General features: G+C 38.4%; 2 protein-coding genes across 2 annotated transcripts; both read left to right on the top strand.

Annotated features, from left to right (window-relative positions):
- The first annotated feature begins 310 nt into the window (after nucleotides 1-310).
- On the top strand, nucleotides 311-8,504 carry psmd3 (proteasome 26S subunit, non-ATPase 3). Its single transcript, XM_028042214.1, has 12 exons — nucleotides 311-627; nucleotides 1,970-2,160; nucleotides 2,248-2,388; nucleotides 3,120-3,256; nucleotides 3,882-4,072; nucleotides 4,152-4,255; nucleotides 5,367-5,481; nucleotides 6,560-6,679; nucleotides 6,882-6,985; nucleotides 7,477-7,632; nucleotides 7,716-7,766; nucleotides 8,268-8,504. The coding sequence occupies exons 1-12, from the start codon at nucleotides 432-434 to the stop codon at nucleotides 8,343-8,345; spliced, it is 1,584 nt and encodes a 527-aa protein (XP_027898015.1). The 5' UTR covers nucleotides 311-431; the 3' UTR covers nucleotides 8,346-8,504.
- A 5,088-nt stretch (nucleotides 8,505-13,592) lies between these two features.
- Nucleotides 13,593-19,613, top strand: LOC114159377 (uncharacterized). Its single transcript, XM_028041319.1, has 5 exons — nucleotides 13,593-13,858; nucleotides 15,235-15,401; nucleotides 15,484-15,588; nucleotides 17,455-17,586; nucleotides 17,663-19,613. The coding sequence occupies exons 1-5, from the start codon at nucleotides 13,843-13,845 to the stop codon at nucleotides 17,855-17,857; spliced, it is 615 nt and encodes a 204-aa protein (XP_027897120.1). The 5' UTR covers nucleotides 13,593-13,842; the 3' UTR covers nucleotides 17,858-19,613.
- The last annotated feature ends 1,078 nt before the right edge of the window (nucleotides 19,614-20,691 follow it).

Below are 20,691 nucleotides of genomic sequence, written 5' to 3' on the forward strand. Positions count from 1 at the left end.
TTATTAATCTTATTGTATTCCTTATATAGAGACCTGTCATTAAAGGTGAGATTTACCAATAATAAATATCTAATAATAATTAGATAATTAATCATTCTTTTTTTCTAATATGTAAAATTTGGTTTGTTTGTTTCTAATCTGCACTTGTGAATAAAAATAAATACAAGTACAAATTAGCTTATTAATCAAAATATATATTATTTATTCAAAGAAAAAGCATCAACTTTATTTATTTTTACCGGCTCTGTTGATTGTGACTGAGCGAAGCAGGATCGAGTCATCTGGGATCGACTGCCTCTGCCTGCTGTTTTCTCTCCACCATCAACTGCTCTGGTCTGCAGAGTGAATACTGTCCAGTCATTGTGAGGATCAGCTTCAGCTGCTCCCAACATCGAACCCCTCGGAACCGCACAGTTCGGCCCAAACACAGTATGAAGGAGACAGCGGCCAAGCGGAGAGACAAGGCGGGCGGTCGGGACCGGGACAAGTCTAACAAGGAACCCAAAGAGCCGAAGGAGGTGAAGCCCGCGATGGAGGCCGCGGAGCCGCAGGACGTGGAGATGCCGGAGGAGGAGACGACAAACGCGGTCAAGCTGCCCAAGGAGCAGGACAGCCTCACACTGGAGGGTAATCCTGGGTCTGATGTTCGGGTAGAACCGGGGGAACCTGTCCGGTACTGAAGTCACTGTGGTTCTGGACACTTTACTGGACTTGTTAGCTCTAGCCTGTTAGCATAAAACCAACTACTGCTAGATGCCGTAAAACGGCAGAAGGGGACGTAAGAACCTCCAAAAGTCTGTTTTTATGTTGTTTATTTTACGTTTAACGGATCTAGTTCGTGGCCTGACCCAAACAACTTTGGAGTATAAATAGTAAACGGTGAGACAGCAGAAAAGAACCATTTCAGTGTTTTGGCCTCAGGACAGTTTAGGATGCTAATGTTGCTTCTGCTGCTGAATCATTGTTGATCAAGGTATCACATCTCCTGTAGAACCGTTTACGGTTCTGCTGGGACCGGTCACTCCAGAATGGACCAGTTTAAGTCCATTTATGTGGTTCGTTTGTCTTCAGATCCTGAAGGATTCAGTGATCAAGGATTAAAATGCAACTTTTAGGTGAAATCCACGATGTTCCTGCTGCAAAGTTCTGGAAAGACGTGTGAAGGGATCACAGAACCGGACCCTTCATGGTTTGGATCTTACCGAACCAGACGCAGTGTTCCAGTTCAGTTAGGAGATTTGTCCTAAGCTACAGATCCATGTTCCTCTGGAGTGTCTCAAGGCTGCGTCCTGGGCCCGGTGCAGTTTTTGACTCAACTGGGGTTGATTTAAAAAAACAAAACATAATTCTCATTGGGAATTTATTCTCGTAATTTTAAGACTTTATTCCTCTAATATTATGACTTTATTCTCGTAATTTTAAGACTTTTTTCCTTTAATATTATGACTTTATTCTCGTAATTGAATGTCTCTAGTTTCGTAACTTTATTATTGTAATTTTAGGACTTTATTCTTGTAATTAAAACCAAAAATCTTTTAGTGTGGAACTGATACGATGTTATAAGTTTCACGACTAGAAATTAAATCGGTCTTAATTTTACTTGGACTTTTGTCCGTTTTTTTCTTACAGTTTTGACATAAACTCAGAATTTTGATCTCAGAAGCTTAAAGGGAGAATTCTGAGAGAAAAGTCAGAATAATTTTTTTATATTTTTCAGCGACTCCAATTCTCTTCAGTAACCTTAATACTTGTGGATTTTAAATCTTTTTGCTTTTGATTGAGAATCAATCAAAAGCAATTTTACACCTTTTATCTTTTTATTTACTTTTTTATTTCACGTCTTAACGAGTCTCTGACTTGTTCGGCTCTAGAAATCTGCGTTGACTGGACTTGTGTTCAGAGTTAGATGTTTGTGAAGCTGTCAGTGATCTGAGCTCCTCCACTATCTTCATCCTCTCCTCCTCCTCAGACATCAAGGAGCATGTGAAGCAGATCGAGAAGGCCGTGTCGGGGAAGGAGCCGCGCTTCGTCCTGAGGGCCCTGCGCGCGCTGCCGTCCACCAGCCGCCGCCTCAATACCGTCGTCCTCCAGAAAGCGCTCACCGGCTTCTTCACCAGCAACACCTCCACCAGAGACTTCCTGCTGGGCTTCCTGGAGGAGGTGAGCCGCTCTGATCCGTTTACGTCTGGATTCCTGCTCACCCAGCAGCTGGTGTTTTCACTGAGCCGTCCTCTGTCTGTGTCTCAGCCCATGGAGACGGGCGACGGAGACATCCAGTTCCGCCCGCGGACGGGGAAAGCAGCGTCGGCTCCTCTGCTGCCGGAGGTGGAGGCGTACCTGCAGCTGCTGCTGGTCGTCCACCTGACCAACAGCAAGAGGTACACCGAGGTGAGGAACACACACTGCTACTGGACCAGACCTCTAAATCATGAATAGATTATTGATTCTGGGCTCGGTGCTGCGTCAGATTTTAAAAAGAAATGTCTGAAAATTATGCTTGTTTTTATTAGAGTTTGACAATAAATTGATTTTATTGACTAATCTAATTGCTTTTGAAGATTTAATGTAATTTTTTTTACATTATTGGAACAACAACAATATCATGATTTTACAAGAATAAAGTCATGTGTCAATAAAGTCAAAATAATTAGAGAATAAATTCTTAACATTTCCAGTAGTAATTTTATGAGAACTCAAACACAGAAATACAATAAATTTATTATTCAAGCTTTTTTCTTCTTAAAACGATTTTTGTCTTGTAATTTTAAGAGTTTATTCTGGTAAAATTGCATATTTATTCTGCTAATAACATGACAACATTTTTGTAATTTCACAAAAATCCTAATTACGTGGCCCCAGAACTCTGTCGTCCAGCTTACAGAAGGTTGATTTTAATTAAAAGCGACTTTTTGAAAATATTTTCTGTTGTTTGTAATTTTTATTTTAGAAAAGAAAGAAAGGAAAAAACAAAAACTAAAATTGGAAATCGGATCTGGTATGGAAAAAAAATTTTTTTTTTTTTTAGCTGTGCCCCAGCCTATGCAGAACCTGGTGGTGCCTCTGACCCTCTGTGACCTCTGTGACCCCTGTGACCTTGACCGCTGCTGTTCTGGTTTCAGGCCCAGAAGGTTTCTGATGAACTGATGCAGAAGGTGAGCTCCAAGAACCGCAGAGCTCTGGATCTGGTCGTAGCCAAATGTTACTATTATCACGCCCGAGTGTACGAGTTCCTGAACCAGCTCGACACCATCCGCAGGTACACACACACACATACACCCACACCACACACACTTACTGTAGTCCAGCCCAGTTGCAGTCCGGACCACCTGGTTTGGGACATTAAAGTTCCTTCGTATCAGTTTGAATCAGGAGTTGGTGTGAATAAACAGTTTTAAATCTAAATAACATGTAAACACCAGCAGTAATCATAAACTCTTTAAACAGTTTTCAGCGTCTAAACTACAGAACCAGAACTAGAGATGAGGAGACGTTTCCTCTGGGTTTGAACTTTTAAAGTTACTCTTCTGTCCTGTTAAGGTTGTCATGCTTCACAACCTTAACAGATAAAAACAACCTGAGATTAAAATTCTAAAAAAAAAAAAAAAGTCAGAAATCTGAGATTCAGATTTTGAGATTAAAGTCAGAATTCTGAAATTATAATTGAGAAAAAAGGTCAAAATTCTTTGAAAAAAGTCAGTTCTGACATTATAAAATGATAATTCTGAGAATTATGAGAAAAGTCAGAATTCAGCAATTAAAGTTAGAATTTTGAGAAAAAGTCAGATCTTGTTTTCCGGTGGCTATAATCCTCTTTCATATAAATTTAATTTAAGGTGGGATTAGAACATTTTACATGTGACTTTGTGCCTCTGTAATCCCAGCTTTCTGCACACCCGGTTGCGCACGGCAACGCTGCGGCACGACGCCGACGGCCAGGCGACGCTGCTCAACCTGCTGCTGAGGAACTACCTGCACTTCAACCTGTACGACCAGGCCGAGAAGCTCGTGTCCAAGTCCGTGTTCCCCGAGCTCGCCAACAACAACGAGTGGGCGCGTTACCTCTACTACACAGGTGGGACACACACCGACAGGGGGGTGAGGACGGGGGGGGGCTGCGGAGGGCTCACCTGTGTGTCATGTGACCCCTGCAGGTCGGATCAAAGCCATCCAGCTGGAATACTCAGAGGCCCGCAGGACTCTGACCAACGCTCTGAGGAAAGCTCCACAACACACTGCAGTGGGCTTCAAGCAGACCGTACGAACACACACACACACACACACACACACCAACAAACACTGAAGCAATCAGAACCTCCAGAGATCGGTCTGGTCGATAAAAACTTAATTTAAATTCCCTAATCAGAGAAGCAAAGCTGTGTTTCCCTTGTTTGACCGGCAGGGGGAGCTGTTGAGTCATGATGGATGCTCAGTGTTTGTTTTGGCTTTAAAATAGTCAGAATTTTAATCAGGTGTTTTCAAGGTGTGGAGACTGTTTGATATTCAAACTGCACCATTCAAACTAAAGTTTGATTTAAAAAAGCCTAAATTTCAAAAACCTTCACAGATATTTTCATAAACCAAGTAGAAAGAGAGGCATATTTTGTTCTCATGGTCTGAAGTTAAATCAGACTAAACTTTTCTTAGTTTAGTTTGAATTCCAAAATGATCATTAATCATGATTAACCGATTTTTGAAATAATTGTCAACAATTTTTAAATGTTATTTCTAATATTGTATAAAGTAATCACAGGTGGCTGAATAAAAAATCTGCAGAATTTGACCTTTTTTTAAATTCAATAAATCATTATTTCTAATTGCTAAATGCCAGAAAACTTAACTAGGACATTTTTAAAATATACTTTTTGTAACTTTCTTTGTATTTTTGTGTTTGAACATATAATTTAAGTAGGAAAGTCATTTATCTTAACATGATTAGTTTAAATTGTTTCAATGTAATGAATATTTTTTATTCCTAATGGTTTGATTACTTATTGATCTGTGTAATTATATTTCATATGTTAGACATTGAAATTTTTATAGTTTTTATATTAATGTTTTGTTGAAGGGAGTACAAGGTGAGTGAGAGACATTTCAAAACATAACATTTTCTTACATTTTAGTTTAGCCAGAATGTGGAATATAAATCCAAAGATATTCTTAATAAGAATAATAAATAATATCATATAATAGTGAATAGAAACTGTCAGATTTTATTTAATTTGTTTTTCTCTTCCAACTGTGGTGTTGGAAACATTTGAAAACTGAAAACGATTGAAAAGTGTTTTGAGTTTTACTGTGGGTAAACGTTTGGGCCCTGTTTCTGGTTCTGTTTGGGTCCGGTTCTGACGGGCCGGTCTCTGTTTCAGGTCCACAAGCTGCTGATCGTGGTGGAGCTGCTGCTGGGAGAAATTCCCGACAGACTGCAGTTCAGGCAGCCGTCGCTTAAACGCTCCCTGATGCCGTACTTCCTGCTGACCCAGGGTCAGTGTCCACACACACACACACACACACACACACACACACACACACACACACACACACACACACACACACACACACACACACACACACACACACACACACACATTCACACACTCACACTCACACACGCTGCTTTCAGTTCCCCATCACTTCCAGCACCAGGTTCTGACTCCCCTGTTGTAAATGAATGAATCAGCGTTTAACAGAATGATGTAATGTTACGTCTGAGCCTGGGAATTGGATTTCTGGTTTCAGTTCCTGATCAGAACCGCAGCTCCACTCCAGGGTCCGGTTCTGAAACGGGATGTTACATCAGTGTGGGGGAAGAATGAAGCAACGTCTGAGTTGCAGAAAAAGCATTAAATCTGAATGTCGGATGCATTAAAAACATTTCGCAAGATGAATGAATCGGTTCTGAATTGTTCAGCTGGAATCCCTCAGTGGGGAATTTATGAATTATTGTCGGGAATATAAATGATCATAACATGTAGAAACGTTTTGGCTGTTTTTTAAGCAGGTAAAAGTAAAAATATGAGCAGCAGAGAGAAAAAATCAATGCAAACTCCAGCTAAAGTGGATGGAAGATGAGAAATTTAGTAAATTTATGGTTGTAAAAATTAAAATATTAAACTTGGAATGATAATTTGAGATCACACATGCAGAAATTGGCTTTAAGAGGAGAAAAACTGATAAATCTGTCCAGTTTCTTCAAGGAAACGTCTAGAACTGAGAGCCACAGATGTAGCAATCCCAAACGATTCATAAAAAATTATCAGTACAGATTCTATAATTGATTCCCAGATGAGGGCAGAGTCACCAGAAACTACTCAAGAGAACTACTTCAACAAATCAATAATTGATCAAATTATCAACCTTTTTGATATTTAAAAATTACATCATCAGATGGACCGAAATGTAAAGTTAAGTGGAAATTTTGGTATTTTAATTTATATAATTAACAAAAAATAGCAAAATCTGGCAAAATAAATTTTTCCAAATCAGTTTCTTTCAATAAAAAACTTTTGTGTGTATGTATGATGTGTGTGGTTGTGTGTATGATGTGTGTGTCTCTCCTCAGCTGTGAGGACCGGGAACCTGGCCAAGTTCAACCAGGCGTTGGAGCAGTTTGGAGAGAAGTTCCAGGCGGACGGGACGTACACGCTCATCATCCGACTGCGACACAACGTCATCAAGACTGGTGAGCCAATCACAGGCCTCCGCTGCTCCCAGCCAATCAGAGATCTGATTCTGTCTGTTATCCTCCCAGCCAATCAAAGCTCCCATCTCCAAAGTGTGATGGAAAAGTTTGAGAACACACCTTGAAAAGTGCTTGAGCTTTACTCTGTGTATGTGTGCGCGCGCGCGTGTGTGTGTGTATGTGTGTGTGTGTGTGTGTTCAGGCGTTCGGATGATCAGCCTGTCGTACTCTCGGATCTCTCTCTCTGACATCGCTCAAAAGCTGCAGCTCGACAGTCCAGAGGACGCAGAGTTCATCGTTGCCAAGGTAACCCGGATATAAATGACTCTTAAAGGGGCGGTATTCTGTAAAATTAACCTTTTGTACCTTTCTACATCATGTTATAAAGTCATTCCCTCATTAGAAACTTACCTGGAGGTATTGTTGCTTTGATTATTTCATGTTCCATCTCCATGGCAACCATTCAGCTCCCCCACAACTCCCTCACTCAGCTCCTTCAGACTAGCCATCAGCAATTAGCAAAAACCTGCTGAGCTGATTATAGGAGCTACTTCTTAGTGAAGCGCTGGTAAAAACGTTGTTAAAGGGTTAATAGAGGAGCCATGTTGTCATGACTTCATGAAGGCGGAGTTTCAGAAAGAGCAGAGGCTTCTTAAAGGGACAGAGGCATTAAATTACAAAATCATTTTTAAAACAACTGAAGGTGACATAGTTACCTGGTATTGGTATAAAATATACCTGGAAGACATAACCGCCCCTTAAAGGCGAGGCTGGTTTAATTTGACCGTTTCACGCAGGCGATCCGTGACGGCGTGATCGAGGCGAGCATCAACCATGAGAAGGGCTTCGTCCAATCAAAGGAGACGATGGACATCTACGGCACCAGAGAGCCTCAGCTGGCGTTCCACCAGAGGATTTCCTTCTGCCTCGACATCCACAACATGTCTGTGAAGGTAATCCAGAGGTTCCTCCTGGCTGAAGCTAATCTGAGGAAACTGATCAGCTGCAGGTTCTGACTCTCTGTCTCCCCCTGCAGGCCATGAGGTTTCCTCCTAAAGCGTACAACAAGGACCTGGAGTCAGCAGAGGTAACGCAGCTTCACTCCCAGTTCCAGACATTTTCAACTTCTGTTGTCATATTTAAAGGCAAAAGTAATAAAAAAAAGAAGTAATAGTTTTTATTCTTACTTTTATCGTTTTCACAATATTTAATACCAAAACGCGGTTTTGTAACAAAAAGCTGCACCAATGATTCAACTGTTTAGGCAACATTGAATTATTGCCTAAACAGTATTCAGCAAAACAATGCAGAACTAAACAAAATTTGCATAAAAATGTCAAAAAATTTGAACAAAAACATAAAGATAAAACCCTAAATATCCTTTAACTGTTTAGACAGTTAAAAAAAGCACCATGAACAGAAACGGCGTTTATCAGAAAAACTAAAACCAGATCTAATTGTTTTAATTTATTTTTAGAACATGAATAAAATAAAATATTTAAACATCAACAATTAAAGTCTTTATATAAACGATTTATTTAAATTATAATCGTTAATCTGTCTCTGTTTCGGTCTGTGGTGCGTTCAGGAGCGTCGGGAACGGGAGCAGCAGGATCTGGAGTTCGCCAAAGAAATGGCTGAAGATGACGACGACAGCTTCCCATGAGCCTCTCCGCTGACTTCCTGTTCAAACAGGAAGTAGTTGTGTGTTAACAGATCACTTATTACCCACAATCCCCTCTGTTCCCTCCCTGTTTTCTGTGTTGCAGCTTTAAACTGCTGCTGTTTCTTGTTTCTGACACAAATAAATCCTGTTTTTGTTTAATCTGCTGCTTGTGCTTCTTACTGAGTGCGCTCAGAAGCAGTTAAAAGGCCGAACCACCAGGTGGCGCTGCAGAAAACAAAACTGAAAGCATGATTAGTCAGAACCTGTGGTCAGAGATGAGTAATGCTGCTGAGGATGGATCACCGTGTCAAATAAAACCACACGATGAACACGCATGACGAAAAGAACACGTCAGAACAGAACCAGCAGGAACCCGGAACAAAATGTTCAGAGATAAAAATCAGAACAAGATGGTAAAAAACCAGAACCAGATGAATCACCTTCTGGATTTACAACAAGCAATAATGAGAAGAATTGCAGCTCTGGGAGAAAATGTTTAAATAAACCAGGAAACAGAAAACCTGGATTAATTACAACGTGTCAAACTCGGGGCCCACGGACCAAAGCTGGTCCACAACTGCTTTTTATGTGGCCCTCCAGGCTCTGGAGGAACATGTGCAAAACTTTTCAGCTAACAGAGTTTTTTTTTTTTTTAAACAGGTTTTTTGTTCAGGTCCCTCTTGAAAATGAGATCTAGATCTAGACCTGAGCAAAAATTTGCAATACATAGCAACCTGTTATCTTGTAACCAGGTTGCTATGTATTGCAAATATTTGCTCAGGTCCCTCTTGAAAATGAGATCTAGATCTCAACGGGGTTTACCTGATTAAATAAAGGAATATTTGTCATTTTTTAAACTTCCATACAAAAGTCTAAAAGAAGACAAAAAAACCCCACCATACTGAAAAAAACTAGTACAGAAATAAATACAGAGGTGGGTAAAGTATCCCAAACTACTCAACTACAGTAACACTTCAACATATTTGTACTCTGGTACAAAGTAACCATCCAAGAAATTATTCTTATCTGAGTAAAATGTCTGGATTTTCTACCCACTGAATGAGAAACAAACATGTTTTAACCAAAACTTCACCAGACACAGAAACACAGTTTCTGTTAAAGTTTCTGAAGTTTTCATAAGTTTTTTTATTGAACGAAACTGATCGGAAAGGGAGTTCCACTGGGGTTGCTAGGTAACGGGCGGCGACTGCTGATCTGTGACATTACATCCTGGACGTTTTTGAAACGGCTCATTTTCACCAACAAACATGAACTTATTGCCAAACTTATTGCTCGGTGTTTTTAGAACTGAAATAAAAGTTCAAAAACATGTAAAATGTGAATTTATTTCCACTTTAAGAGCTTTGAAGGGGGTCAATACTTTCCCTCAGCACTGCACTGTAAAGTCTGGGGTACAAGTAGTTGGGTAGTAACTAGTTACATTTACTCAATTACATTTACTTGAGTAGCTTTTAAAAAAAAAAAAAAAAAAAACTTTTAGGAGTATTTTTTATTACCCTGACCTTTTTACTTGTACTTGAGTCATTTCTTGGACGACTTTTCATTTTTACTTACTTAAGTGAAAATATGCTGAAGTAACTTCAACTTTTCCCTCTGAGCCTAAATAAGCAGATGGTTCTGGTTCTGCAGGTTCTGGTGCGTTTCATGTTTAATAGGCGCTGAAAAGGAGCAACATGTTGAGCCCAGTCTGAAGGAAACAAAAAACCTCCCAGGAATCTTATTTACTGACAACCTGAACTTTTCCTCCCGGGATCCTGGAGCCCAACCGGCTCCGGGCCGTGGAGAAGACGACCCCCTCACATTAACCAGGTCTGGTTCTGGTCCGGTTTCCCAGCACCGGGTCTGAACCTTCTTGGTAAACGTAGCTGTGAGTCAGCTGATTCCCTGCAGGATCCAGGTGTCATCAGTGGTGGGAACTTCCTGCCTTTTCCCTCTGAAAGGCTGAAGAAAATCCTAAAATTAAGAAATTCCTTTTGTCCCAAATCCAAATTATTTCTCACATTTCTTCTCAAATTATATTCAAAAATGTGAACTAATTATTAAGATTTTCCAAAAGCTAAGAAAGTTCCTTTTATTGTGTTTCAGAGGTTTTGAGTTGACAGAATATTTTTTTTTATGAATGTGTTTATTAAAAAGTTTTGCGGGACGATTTCATTACCTCTATGGCCTTTCTATAAAAATCCAAAATTACTTGAATTTTCTAAGAATGAAATTATTTTAGGGACCTTGAGGAAAGAAAAGAGACATGAGCGATGACTGAATGTAAAAATGTCTTTTTTTTTTAAAAAACCCAAAACTATTTCTTTCCCCACTTTTCACGAGGAACTTTTCCACTTCTTCTTATCCATAAAATATATGGTCAAAAAACAAGATCTGTATCATATGATAAACAAACTGAAAGTCCTGTAAAACCCCAGGTTTTCATTTTTATGACATTTTAGTTGCTGGTTTGTTTCTGTATGTAAAATCTCGCCTGTTCCTGTTTTTGATGTTTTTGCAGCTGGTGCCGGTTTTGTGTCTGACATTTGTTGATTATGCTGTTAATAAGAAAAACAGCATTGTTAGCTAAACATTAGTTTAGTTAGTTTGCTAACTGAACATTAGCTAGGAAGCTAAATACTGAATTTGATGTGAAAAATTAATTTTTACATAGCAAGCTAACTATTTAGTTTGATGCTAAATATATAGGTTATCATCAATACATTAATGTAGTATTAGTATTACATTAAATATTTGAATTGAATGTAATACTACATTAAATTCAAATATTTAATGTAAATATTATGAGTATCATAAATACAATACTTAGTTGATGCTAATTATTTAGTTTCACTAAGTACATAAAAATCCAGCTAAATATTTAGTAATCAAGCTAAAAATTAGTTTAAAGCAAAACGTTTAGTACGAGGTAAAATATTTAGTTTGACAACAAATATAAATATTTAGATAGTGAGGTGAATATTTAATATAAAATTAAATATTTAGTTGATAATAAATATTTTGTAATCAAGCTAAATAATTACTTTAAACCAAAACATTTAGTATGAGGCTAAATATTGAGTTATCCAGATAAATAACTAGAAATAGAAACATTCTTTATTATTCCACAAAGTGAATATTTCTGTGCAACAGCAGCAAACGGCAATTAAAAGCAAGTAGATTCACACAAAGATAGAATAGAAATTATGAAAAACACAATAAAGCATAAAATACTGAGCAACATTTCGACATACTGTGTAGTTTTAAACTAAATAATGTGCAACTGGTTCATTTAAAAAACTGTTTACTGTTAGTGAAATAAAAACTGCAGAGAAACCAGTGATGGGTGTAAACACTCACTGGGTTTATTGTAACTGCAGCGCTCCTTTGAGAACCTTAAAAACTTCAGTTTTCCTCAGAAACTTTTACTATAATCTCAATAAAAGCAGAAGGAAACGCTGGAATTTTATTTCTCAGACTCAGGATTAATAGATCATCTGGAGTCTGCGTCGAGAAGGAAACGATCCGCTTTTCCTGCTGACTCACAAGCTTCCAGAATTACTTAAAGAGCGACACACATGATGACACACAGGAAGACAAAGCACAGTCACACAATGAAAACACACCCAGGTTGATACTCAAACACACCTTTGACACATTTCCACCAGTTCACCTGCCAGCCAGGCAGGAAGTGAGGCGACCTCCCGGCTGGGAACCAGACTCTTCCTCTGAGCTCCTGCAGTCAGGATGATGCCGTCGCTCTGCAAGCTTCACCCTGTGCAGGAGCAGCTGAGACGGAAAGCAGTGAAATAATTCACTTTTTTTAACACCTTTAATTATTTTCACATTTACTGAATAATTAAACCTGCAGAAGAAGGTAAAATAAATGAAAACAAAATATTACAGAGTTTTTGGTCTAATCTCCAGTGTAAAAATTTGAAGTAAGACGAAACCAACTTACACTTTTTTTTTGCAAGATGTAAGAGCTTGTTTTAAGTTAATAATTGACTAAGATCAATAAAAAAAATGTTTTGCTATAAGTCACAGGTGTTAAACTCCAGTCCTCAAGGTCCTGCAGGTTTTAGATGAGCCACAGGTACAAAACACTGGAATGAAACGGTTTAATTTCCTCCTCCTGGTGTAGATCAGTTATCTGGAGCCTTAATGACCTAATTATTCTGTTCAGCTGGTGCAGCAGAGGCTCAGCTGAAAGTTTCAGGGCAGCCGACCTCCAGGACTGGAGTTTGACAGCCTGCTATAAGTGAAATGATCTGCCGTTGGAACCAGAGCTTTCTCATTTACAGTAAACTAAGATATTTGCACAAAGAACTAGACAGAAATAGTTGCTCATATTTTGCATTTTTGCCATGTAATCTTATATATTAACAGGATGTTAAAGTTTTAAATCTTTTTGATTCTCCACCTTCTTCAAATTAAGCAAAATAAATGTTTGTGCAACAAAATGGTCATTTTTGCTGCTGTCATTTGAACAATATTAATAAATGTTTCCAGGTTCCTCACAGGTGCTTCATGTTTACAAAATCAAAAGAAACATGGTGTCAGTCAACTCTGACGCATTTGTGATGTTATCGTTTTTAAGATTTTAAAAAATGTTCAAAGGTCTGCAGAAATGGACAAATCCCTTTGCCCAAAAGTTAACAAAATCGATATAAATAAAGTTTTATATTCTTGTGCAGCTACAGTTTTTGCAGAACAGTCGACTGATACTAGATTTCCATGATAATTGATTTTGTAATTTGCAAAAATGTATTTGTTTTTCTTTTTGACACAAACTTACCAAATTTTTGTACATTTTGTAATTTTTGTAAGGAGGAAGGCTTGTTCACCTTGATGACTTCTGGAAACATTTATTCATATATTTATTAGCAGAACTAACTAACTAACTAACTAACTAACAAGACAGCGGCACAAATTAAATAAATAAATATAGAAAAATAATTAATAATAAATACAAATATGAATAAAAAATAAAAACAAATTTAAAAAGGATAACAATTAATAAAAAACAACAGAAAGGAAAGTTTCCCAAACAGCAGCAACAACAACAATAATAATACTACATTAATTAATAAAAATAAACTTTAAAAAAAATTAAAAACAAAATTCTTTTCTGCACACGTGAGTCTCATTGTCTCATGTCAGTCTTGTTTAATTTGAAGAGGGCGTGGTGCATAATTTCACCTAAATTCTCAGAAGTGTCTCAGTAGGAAAGGTGCGCTGTCACGTGGTTTACCTAACCTCCCACCCTGCGCGCATCTCCGTGCGCGTGCACGGCTGCGTGACGCATTCAGGGATTCTGAGACTTCGTAACTTCGGGCTTACGGCATGACTCCCAGTCAATGGGAAACCCCGCGACGGAGCAGAGCAGAGCAGATAAAAGGTCCAAACTGGTCCAAATGGAAGCTGAAAGACAAACTCCGGAGCTGCGCAGCGGACACGCACTGACACACGCACACGCACGGCCACCCTGACAGACATGGACACCTGGACAGGTAGGTTCACAGCTGGAGAACATGCCGTCCACAGAGCTGTCAGGACTAGCAGAAACAGCCGCTGGTTCTGGACTCGGCTTGTATGGGAGACTGGTGATGCCAAAACCAGAAAATACAAAGCAAAAATGTTAATTGAATTAAAGCCTTAAAAGTGATTAATTAGTGATTTATTAGCATTAACAGACAGGCTGTGGGCTGAAATAAACAGTTTCCAGATGTTTTCTGGGTACATTTGTATTTATTTGGCCAAAAACAGGAAGATTAGCAAATGTTAATGAAATGAACGTCGACCCTCAGTCTTCAGCATCACCTGTGTTTCATGAACACCACTGTGATCTCAGAAGACAATTAACAGTCCTGAAAAATAGTTGATTATTATTAATTTTTTTCTATTCATAAATGTGTTGCAGATATGGTTGAAAATCATACCAATATAAAAACAAAATTTTACCTTTTTTGCTACAATTTAAATTTCTTCCATCCCTTTTTATAGCCAGGAGGCATGTTGGAGTTTGCATGGATGTTGCAATGTCTTTATTAACTGTCATGGCGTAAAATTACCGCAGTGATTTTCAGGCATCTGTTTCTTAAAGTTGAGGTCAAATTTGCCATTTTTTAAGCTTTATATTTGTTTTACGAAAAGATGAAAATGCTGCCAATAAACTTACAAAAATGGTCAAGATTTTAACATTTAAACAACATTTAAAGTGCAAACAATATTTTCAAAAATCGTCGATAGAAATAAAATCATTTCCTGTTGAATTGTCAAAGTGCAGACAATAATTCCATATATGGTAATTCAAGGCAACAGGAACTCTATGCGCAAATCATACGGAAAATCTCAAAATGCTTTTTGCACAAAAAAAAGAGTATATCACAGGTTTGGCGTTTAGGAGACGTCGTGAAACAGGAAGTTAAATCAGAAGGGGTCTAAGAGGACTGGTCAAAATTCAACCGAGTTCTTAGTCAGAAAAGACGGAAATACAGAAATTCAAATTCCTCAAACTACTTTGATCCCAACGGGAAATTAAATAAAATGTTAAAGGGGAAAGACAAAAAACCTTTTGTGAAAACATTGTGATGACTCGTGAAAATTGTGCAAAATTTGCAAATGATTTGCAAATCACTCGCAAATTTAGCAAATGATTTGCTAAATTGCTAGATTCGCTAAATAAATTTAGCTAAATTTGTGAAATTAGCAAACTTCCTGCACAGACTCATCTAAAAATCAACTGAAATGAGATATCTTACACCCAGAATCAAATAAGTCTGCGTTTTAGTTTCAGTTCTGGATTTCTGTCAGATTGTTATGTTTGAAGTCTTATTCCTAGATAAATTTGGCACTAACAGAGTTCCGATTTGTTTCCTTCCTTCAGTTCTCAAGATGCTGCAGTACTTCCTGTTTGCATCTTTGGTCCGATCGGCTCCGGCCGGCTTGCCGTCCAACCTGCCGCCCGAGTTCAGAGAAACGGCCCTGAAGGCCATGATGCTCGGTGAAAAAATCCTCAAGGACATTTCTGCAGCGCACGCCGCCGCAGTCAAGGTAAAAACAGTTTGGTTGGTCCAGATTGGTTTTTTATTTCTTCTTCTTCTTTGGTTTTTTAATGCGCTCCTGTCCTCCTTAGGATTTCAGCCTCGATTCATCAACATCCAACCTGCAGTCGATGGCAGTGATGATGGAAATCCCGTTGTCTCCCGTCATCCAGGCGGTGTCCCCAGAGTTTCCCCTGGTCAGTCTGAGGACGGGTGGGTTGGGTCTTTTGGGCGGCTCCACTGTGACTGGAGGATTTTGTGCTGCAGTTTGGTAGTTCAGGCTGTTCTAAGGGTTTCTCATTGGGTTTTTATGGGTAAAAGTAGATTTACCCATAAATTTTGTTTCCAGGAGCTGCTCAGACTCGTTGAGTGCTAGTCAGAATTTTTTTCTGTGGTTCTAAGAAAAGCCTTTGAGATGTTTTATGTGATGAGCTTTTTTATGTCTTTTCAGTGGTTTTTATGGAATGTTTATGTTTAGTGAGGGTTTCTTAAATTGTGGTTTTATTGGTTCTTCATCGCCTTTGAGGCGGTTTGCACAAAGGTTTTTTGTTTCTTCACAGTTCAGGTGGTTCTTAGGACTTTTTTTGGAGAATGTACTTTAACTTTCAGAGAGTTTGATGTCTCTGGATGATGAAATAGTTACATAAATCTAAATCTACGACCCGTTGAGTCTTCATGTTTAGACTCTTGTGGTTTGGTGTTTCCTTCAAAGGTTTAGAGATCATCCAGTTTCTTCTCATGTTCATTTGGTTTATGTTTGGCTTCTTTGTGGATGTTTTAGTGTAAAACAGTTTGAGGTTAACTCTACTTGCTTGGAGTATTTTACGAGGTTTTAGGAATCCTAGAGGTAGGCAGGGTTGGGACTTGGCTCTTCTTCTTTGTTGGTTCATTAGACAATGAGTCATTTTTTGTTTGAGGAATGTTTTAATTGAGTTCCTGGTATAAAGAGAAACATCAAGGGTCATAAATAGGTGAATCTTTATGTTTCTGCCAGGTTTGGGTTACAGTGGTTCTGTGGTTTTCAGGTTGGGGGAAACTTGAAACTGCTACTTTGTATGTTACTGACTAGCTTGTTGCTAGGTAACCATAGAGCAGGGGTCTCAGACTCCAGTCCTGGAGGGCCGCTGTCCTGCAACCTTTAGATGTGCCTCTGCTGCACCACCTGAACAGAATAATTAGATCATTAAGGCTCTGGAGAACTGATCTACACCAGGAGGAGGAAATTTAGCCGTTTCATTCCAGTGTTTTGTAGCTTTTTCACATCTAAAACCTGCAGGACAGCGGCTGGAGGACTGCAGTTTGAGACCCCTGTCATAGAGTGAGTGGGGCTAAGCTAGCCACCAAGCTAGCTTAGCTGACCATGAGGGGTTGAGATTTAAGTTTTTCCTCTGCCTACATTCCCCAGAATGCAGTGCGGTTCTTGATCGGTGTTCAGTGAAATTATTGAATATTCTATTGGATGTATTTTCTATTGATACTGATCAAGTGCCTATTGTGATAGATATCGTTATTGTTTTATCGGCCAGCCCTCAACTAGAGGTTCAGATGGTTCTTAGGAAGATTTATAGCGAATAAAAGTGAGATTGCTGAATCCAAAGAGCTTTTATTTATCAGTAATTACCTGAGATCATTTTATTATTATGGTGTTAGTACATGAAGTTGAGCCCGATGTTTCCTGCAGGTTTTTAATGGGACATTGAAGGTTTCTGAGCAAAAAAACAAACAATTACCAAGTATTTTTGGTCTAGTTTGTAGTGCAGATATGTCAGTACACTTTAAATAAGACAACACTAACTTACAAACAACTTTTCAGAAAAATATATGGGCTTGTTTTAAGTAAATACTTTCTTAATATTGATGAAGAAGTACTAGTAAATTTTTTTAATCAGTATTACAGAAAGGTTAGTTACTTCTTCTTTCAAGTTTACTAGGATATTTGTACTAGAAAGTAGACCAAAAACAACTGGTAAGATTTCATTTTTTTCAGTGTTCATATTTGAGAATATTTCTGCTCTAAACTTCTGTAGGAGTTTAATCATGTTTTTGTTTGTCGCCCCCTGCAGGAGACATTAGTTAGCCACATGCTAGCAGGTGTTCAGATGTACCAGAACCTGCTGGAGGTTCTGTCCAGCAAAGTGAGCGGTCTGGATGACCTGAGAGCGGACCTGCGCGACCTGCTGAATCACATCAACAAGGTAAAGCCTCGCGTCACGTGACCGACCGTCTTGTGATCAGGCGTCTGATTGGCTAACAGCTGTCTGTTTGTTGCAGCTAAAGGAGGTGGCGCAACTTACGGTGGAAGTTTCGGATCAGAACCCGAGCACGAACCTGGCCTCTCATCTCCAGAACAGCCACAACGTTCCGGTGGCCTTCCGACTGACGTTTACTCGGCTGCGCTCCTTCTGTCATGACTTGAACCGGACCTTCAAACACCTCTCCAAGCTGTTAGCTGCAGGTGCACGCTAAGCCCCGCCCACCTGGGCCGACTCAATAGCTGCGCTTCCATTGACTATTAAATTGCACAATTTCACATTTCGAAATATTTTCACTTATTTTGAAAAAAACTTGTTTTTTGATAAAAACTTTGGCGCCAGGATGAGGCATCAAAATTGGTTTATTTTGCGAACCTGCAGTCACACAAGTCACAGCAGGAGGTTACCGCTGCTGGAAACCATGAAGAAGACAGGAAGTAGTCGGAGGTTCATGGCGGTGAATGTCTTTAAATAACTTACAGCGTGAACAAACTTATTCATGTGTGATTTTAATTACATTTCTTATTTAACATGTTCTTGTGAGTATTAGTGGAATTTTAGCTGCATTTCTATTACAATTCTACACAAAACTTTGAAGATGTTACGCTAATGTAAAAGAAACTGTTTGCAACTAAATTAAATTAGAAAAGCAATGAAAATCACGCATGAATAAGTTTGTTCACCCGATAAGTCATTTTAAAAAACATGCGGCGTCGTCATCCTCCAACCACTTCCTGTAGTCGCATCCGGTTGTTGATCATATGACTTCCTGTGACTCGAACAAATTTTGCGAACTGCATTAACTTTGATACAGCTGGAAACCCCAAAATTCTAGCAGTAAAACTTTATCAAAAAATTTACGTTTTTCCAAAATTATCCAAATTTAATTTCCTAACTCCAATTTTCCAACAGTCAGTGGAGGCGAAGCTACAGACAAAGTTTTACGCACATTTGTAGTGGAAACGCAGTTACTGGAACGATGTGGAATGTAAAGTCAGAACTCAATCAGAACGGACTGAAGGATCTGGTGCAGTTTGGTTCTGCTAGATAAAGATCCTAAAAGCTGCAGGCCATTTATCGGACCATCTACGCTGAATCAGATCCAGAAGAATTCTGAAGCTCAGTGTCTGTTCCGGCACGTCGGGCCGCTGCGCATGTTGAGGACTATCAGGAATGCGAGCGCTGCCGCGGGGACAAATGTGTTTACAAACCTTCTAAGAAGCCAGAAAGAGCCGATTGTGAGTTTTGATGGAGGTTCTGCAGGTCCGGACCCGCTCGGCGCCCGGAGGAATCTCTCCTTCTGCTGTTAATCGGCCTCATTACTGGAAAAGCAGCAGACTGACAGCAAGCAGTTTGATGAATGTTGAAACTTCTTATTACCTGAGGCTGGAACATATCAGAGTTGAACTTTTATTACTGCAGAGACAATCGGATCAACCGCATCTTACATTTGTTTACTTTCTGTTAATGTAAACAACCTCCGGACTACCTGAGCGTTATGCTGCCACCTGCCTGCAACATTTTTTATGTTTTGTTTTTTATGTTTTTTAAAAAATGTTTTTGTTTTCAAGACTTTCAGACTTTTATTTTGAAAATCCTGTTGGCTCACCAAATGATTTTATTTATCAGCTGTTTTTTTAATTTATTGATATTTATTTGGTATTTATTAAAGTATTTATTAACATCACTGACAGGTTGTTTTATGTATGTATCGTTATTTATTTATTTGAGTCGAACTGAACTAAGGTCAGATAGCTGGTAAAAGGTCACTGAGGGCGAGCGAGCCTGACATCACACACTGATGACATCATCACTGCCTCATGTCCTCACATGACCTCAGGTCGGCCCAGCTGACTCAGGTTGAATCGTTCTGCTGTGTGGAATAATGCTCATGTCTGTACATTTCAAAACGTACAGAAATGTAAAGATTGATAAAGATTTCAAAATAAAATCATTAATTGTTAAAAAAATGTATTTGATTGTGGATGATTTTATATTTAGAATAAAATTTGATCCAATGTGTTATCTGACAGCTACATTAATTTCCTAATAAAACAATTGTTTTTAAGGATTATCATATAAAATCAACTTTTTAAAAACTTCACATCATGTTTTAATGTTTTAAATAAAACAAATCTGGTTGCTTTGTTTCTTTTCTGCATGTTTGAAAAATCCTTGACTTACTATAAATTACAAAAATTCACCAGACACACACATGCGGTTTTTGTTAAATTTTCATAAGTTTTATATTGAAAGAAATTGTTTAAATATATTTCATTATTTTATTCATAATTAATTATTTCCATTTTGTTTTCTAATATCCTCAAATTTCCACATAACTTTATATTGTGGTTTGTCTGATGCTGTAATTTTTAAATGTTAAATGATTTATGTTTCGATCAGTTACTCAGTTACTCAGTTACTCAGTTGAATTTTTACCAAATACTTTTTCACTCTTGAGTAATTTCTTCGACGGCTACGTTTTACTTGAGTAAAAACATGTTTAAGTAGATACTCTTACTTGATTTTAATCCATTTTTACACACTTTACTCTCCTCTGTTGATAAATACATTTTTATAATAACTGAAGGTAACAGGTACTTGATTGTGTTTGGAATATATGTAACACTGGCCCTTTAATACACTTTTTCTGTAAAAACTAATAGAAAAGCGATATTAATTAAAATACGTTTCTGTCCTGCTCGAGTCCAACCAGCAGAGGGCGCTGCTGCAGCAAAAACCGCCCCGGGATCCTGATAAGGAAGAAAACAAGGTGACACTGCAGAGAGGTTCATGTTTGGGTTTATGTCTCTGTTATAAACTAAAACCTTCAGGTTTTGTATCTAAAAGTGTGATAGCAGCATCCTGAAATGATTTAGAAAGAAAAGATTATGAGAAACCTGCAATAATTATGTAATTATCTGTAATTTATTAATGTTTTCTATTGTTTCTATGTAAAGTATTTTTATTTTTAGCCTCAAAGCCTAAGAATCAGCCGTTTTTCTGAGATATTTCGTAATGTTTTTCAGTCTCATCATCCTCTGCTGT

The sequence above is a fragment of the Xiphophorus couchianus genome, chromosome 16 (genome assembly GCF_001444195.1).
Source record: "Xiphophorus couchianus chromosome 16, X_couchianus-1.0, whole genome shotgun sequence".
In the NCBI taxonomy this organism is placed as follows: domain Eukaryota; kingdom Metazoa; phylum Chordata; class Actinopteri; order Cyprinodontiformes; family Poeciliidae; genus Xiphophorus; species Xiphophorus couchianus.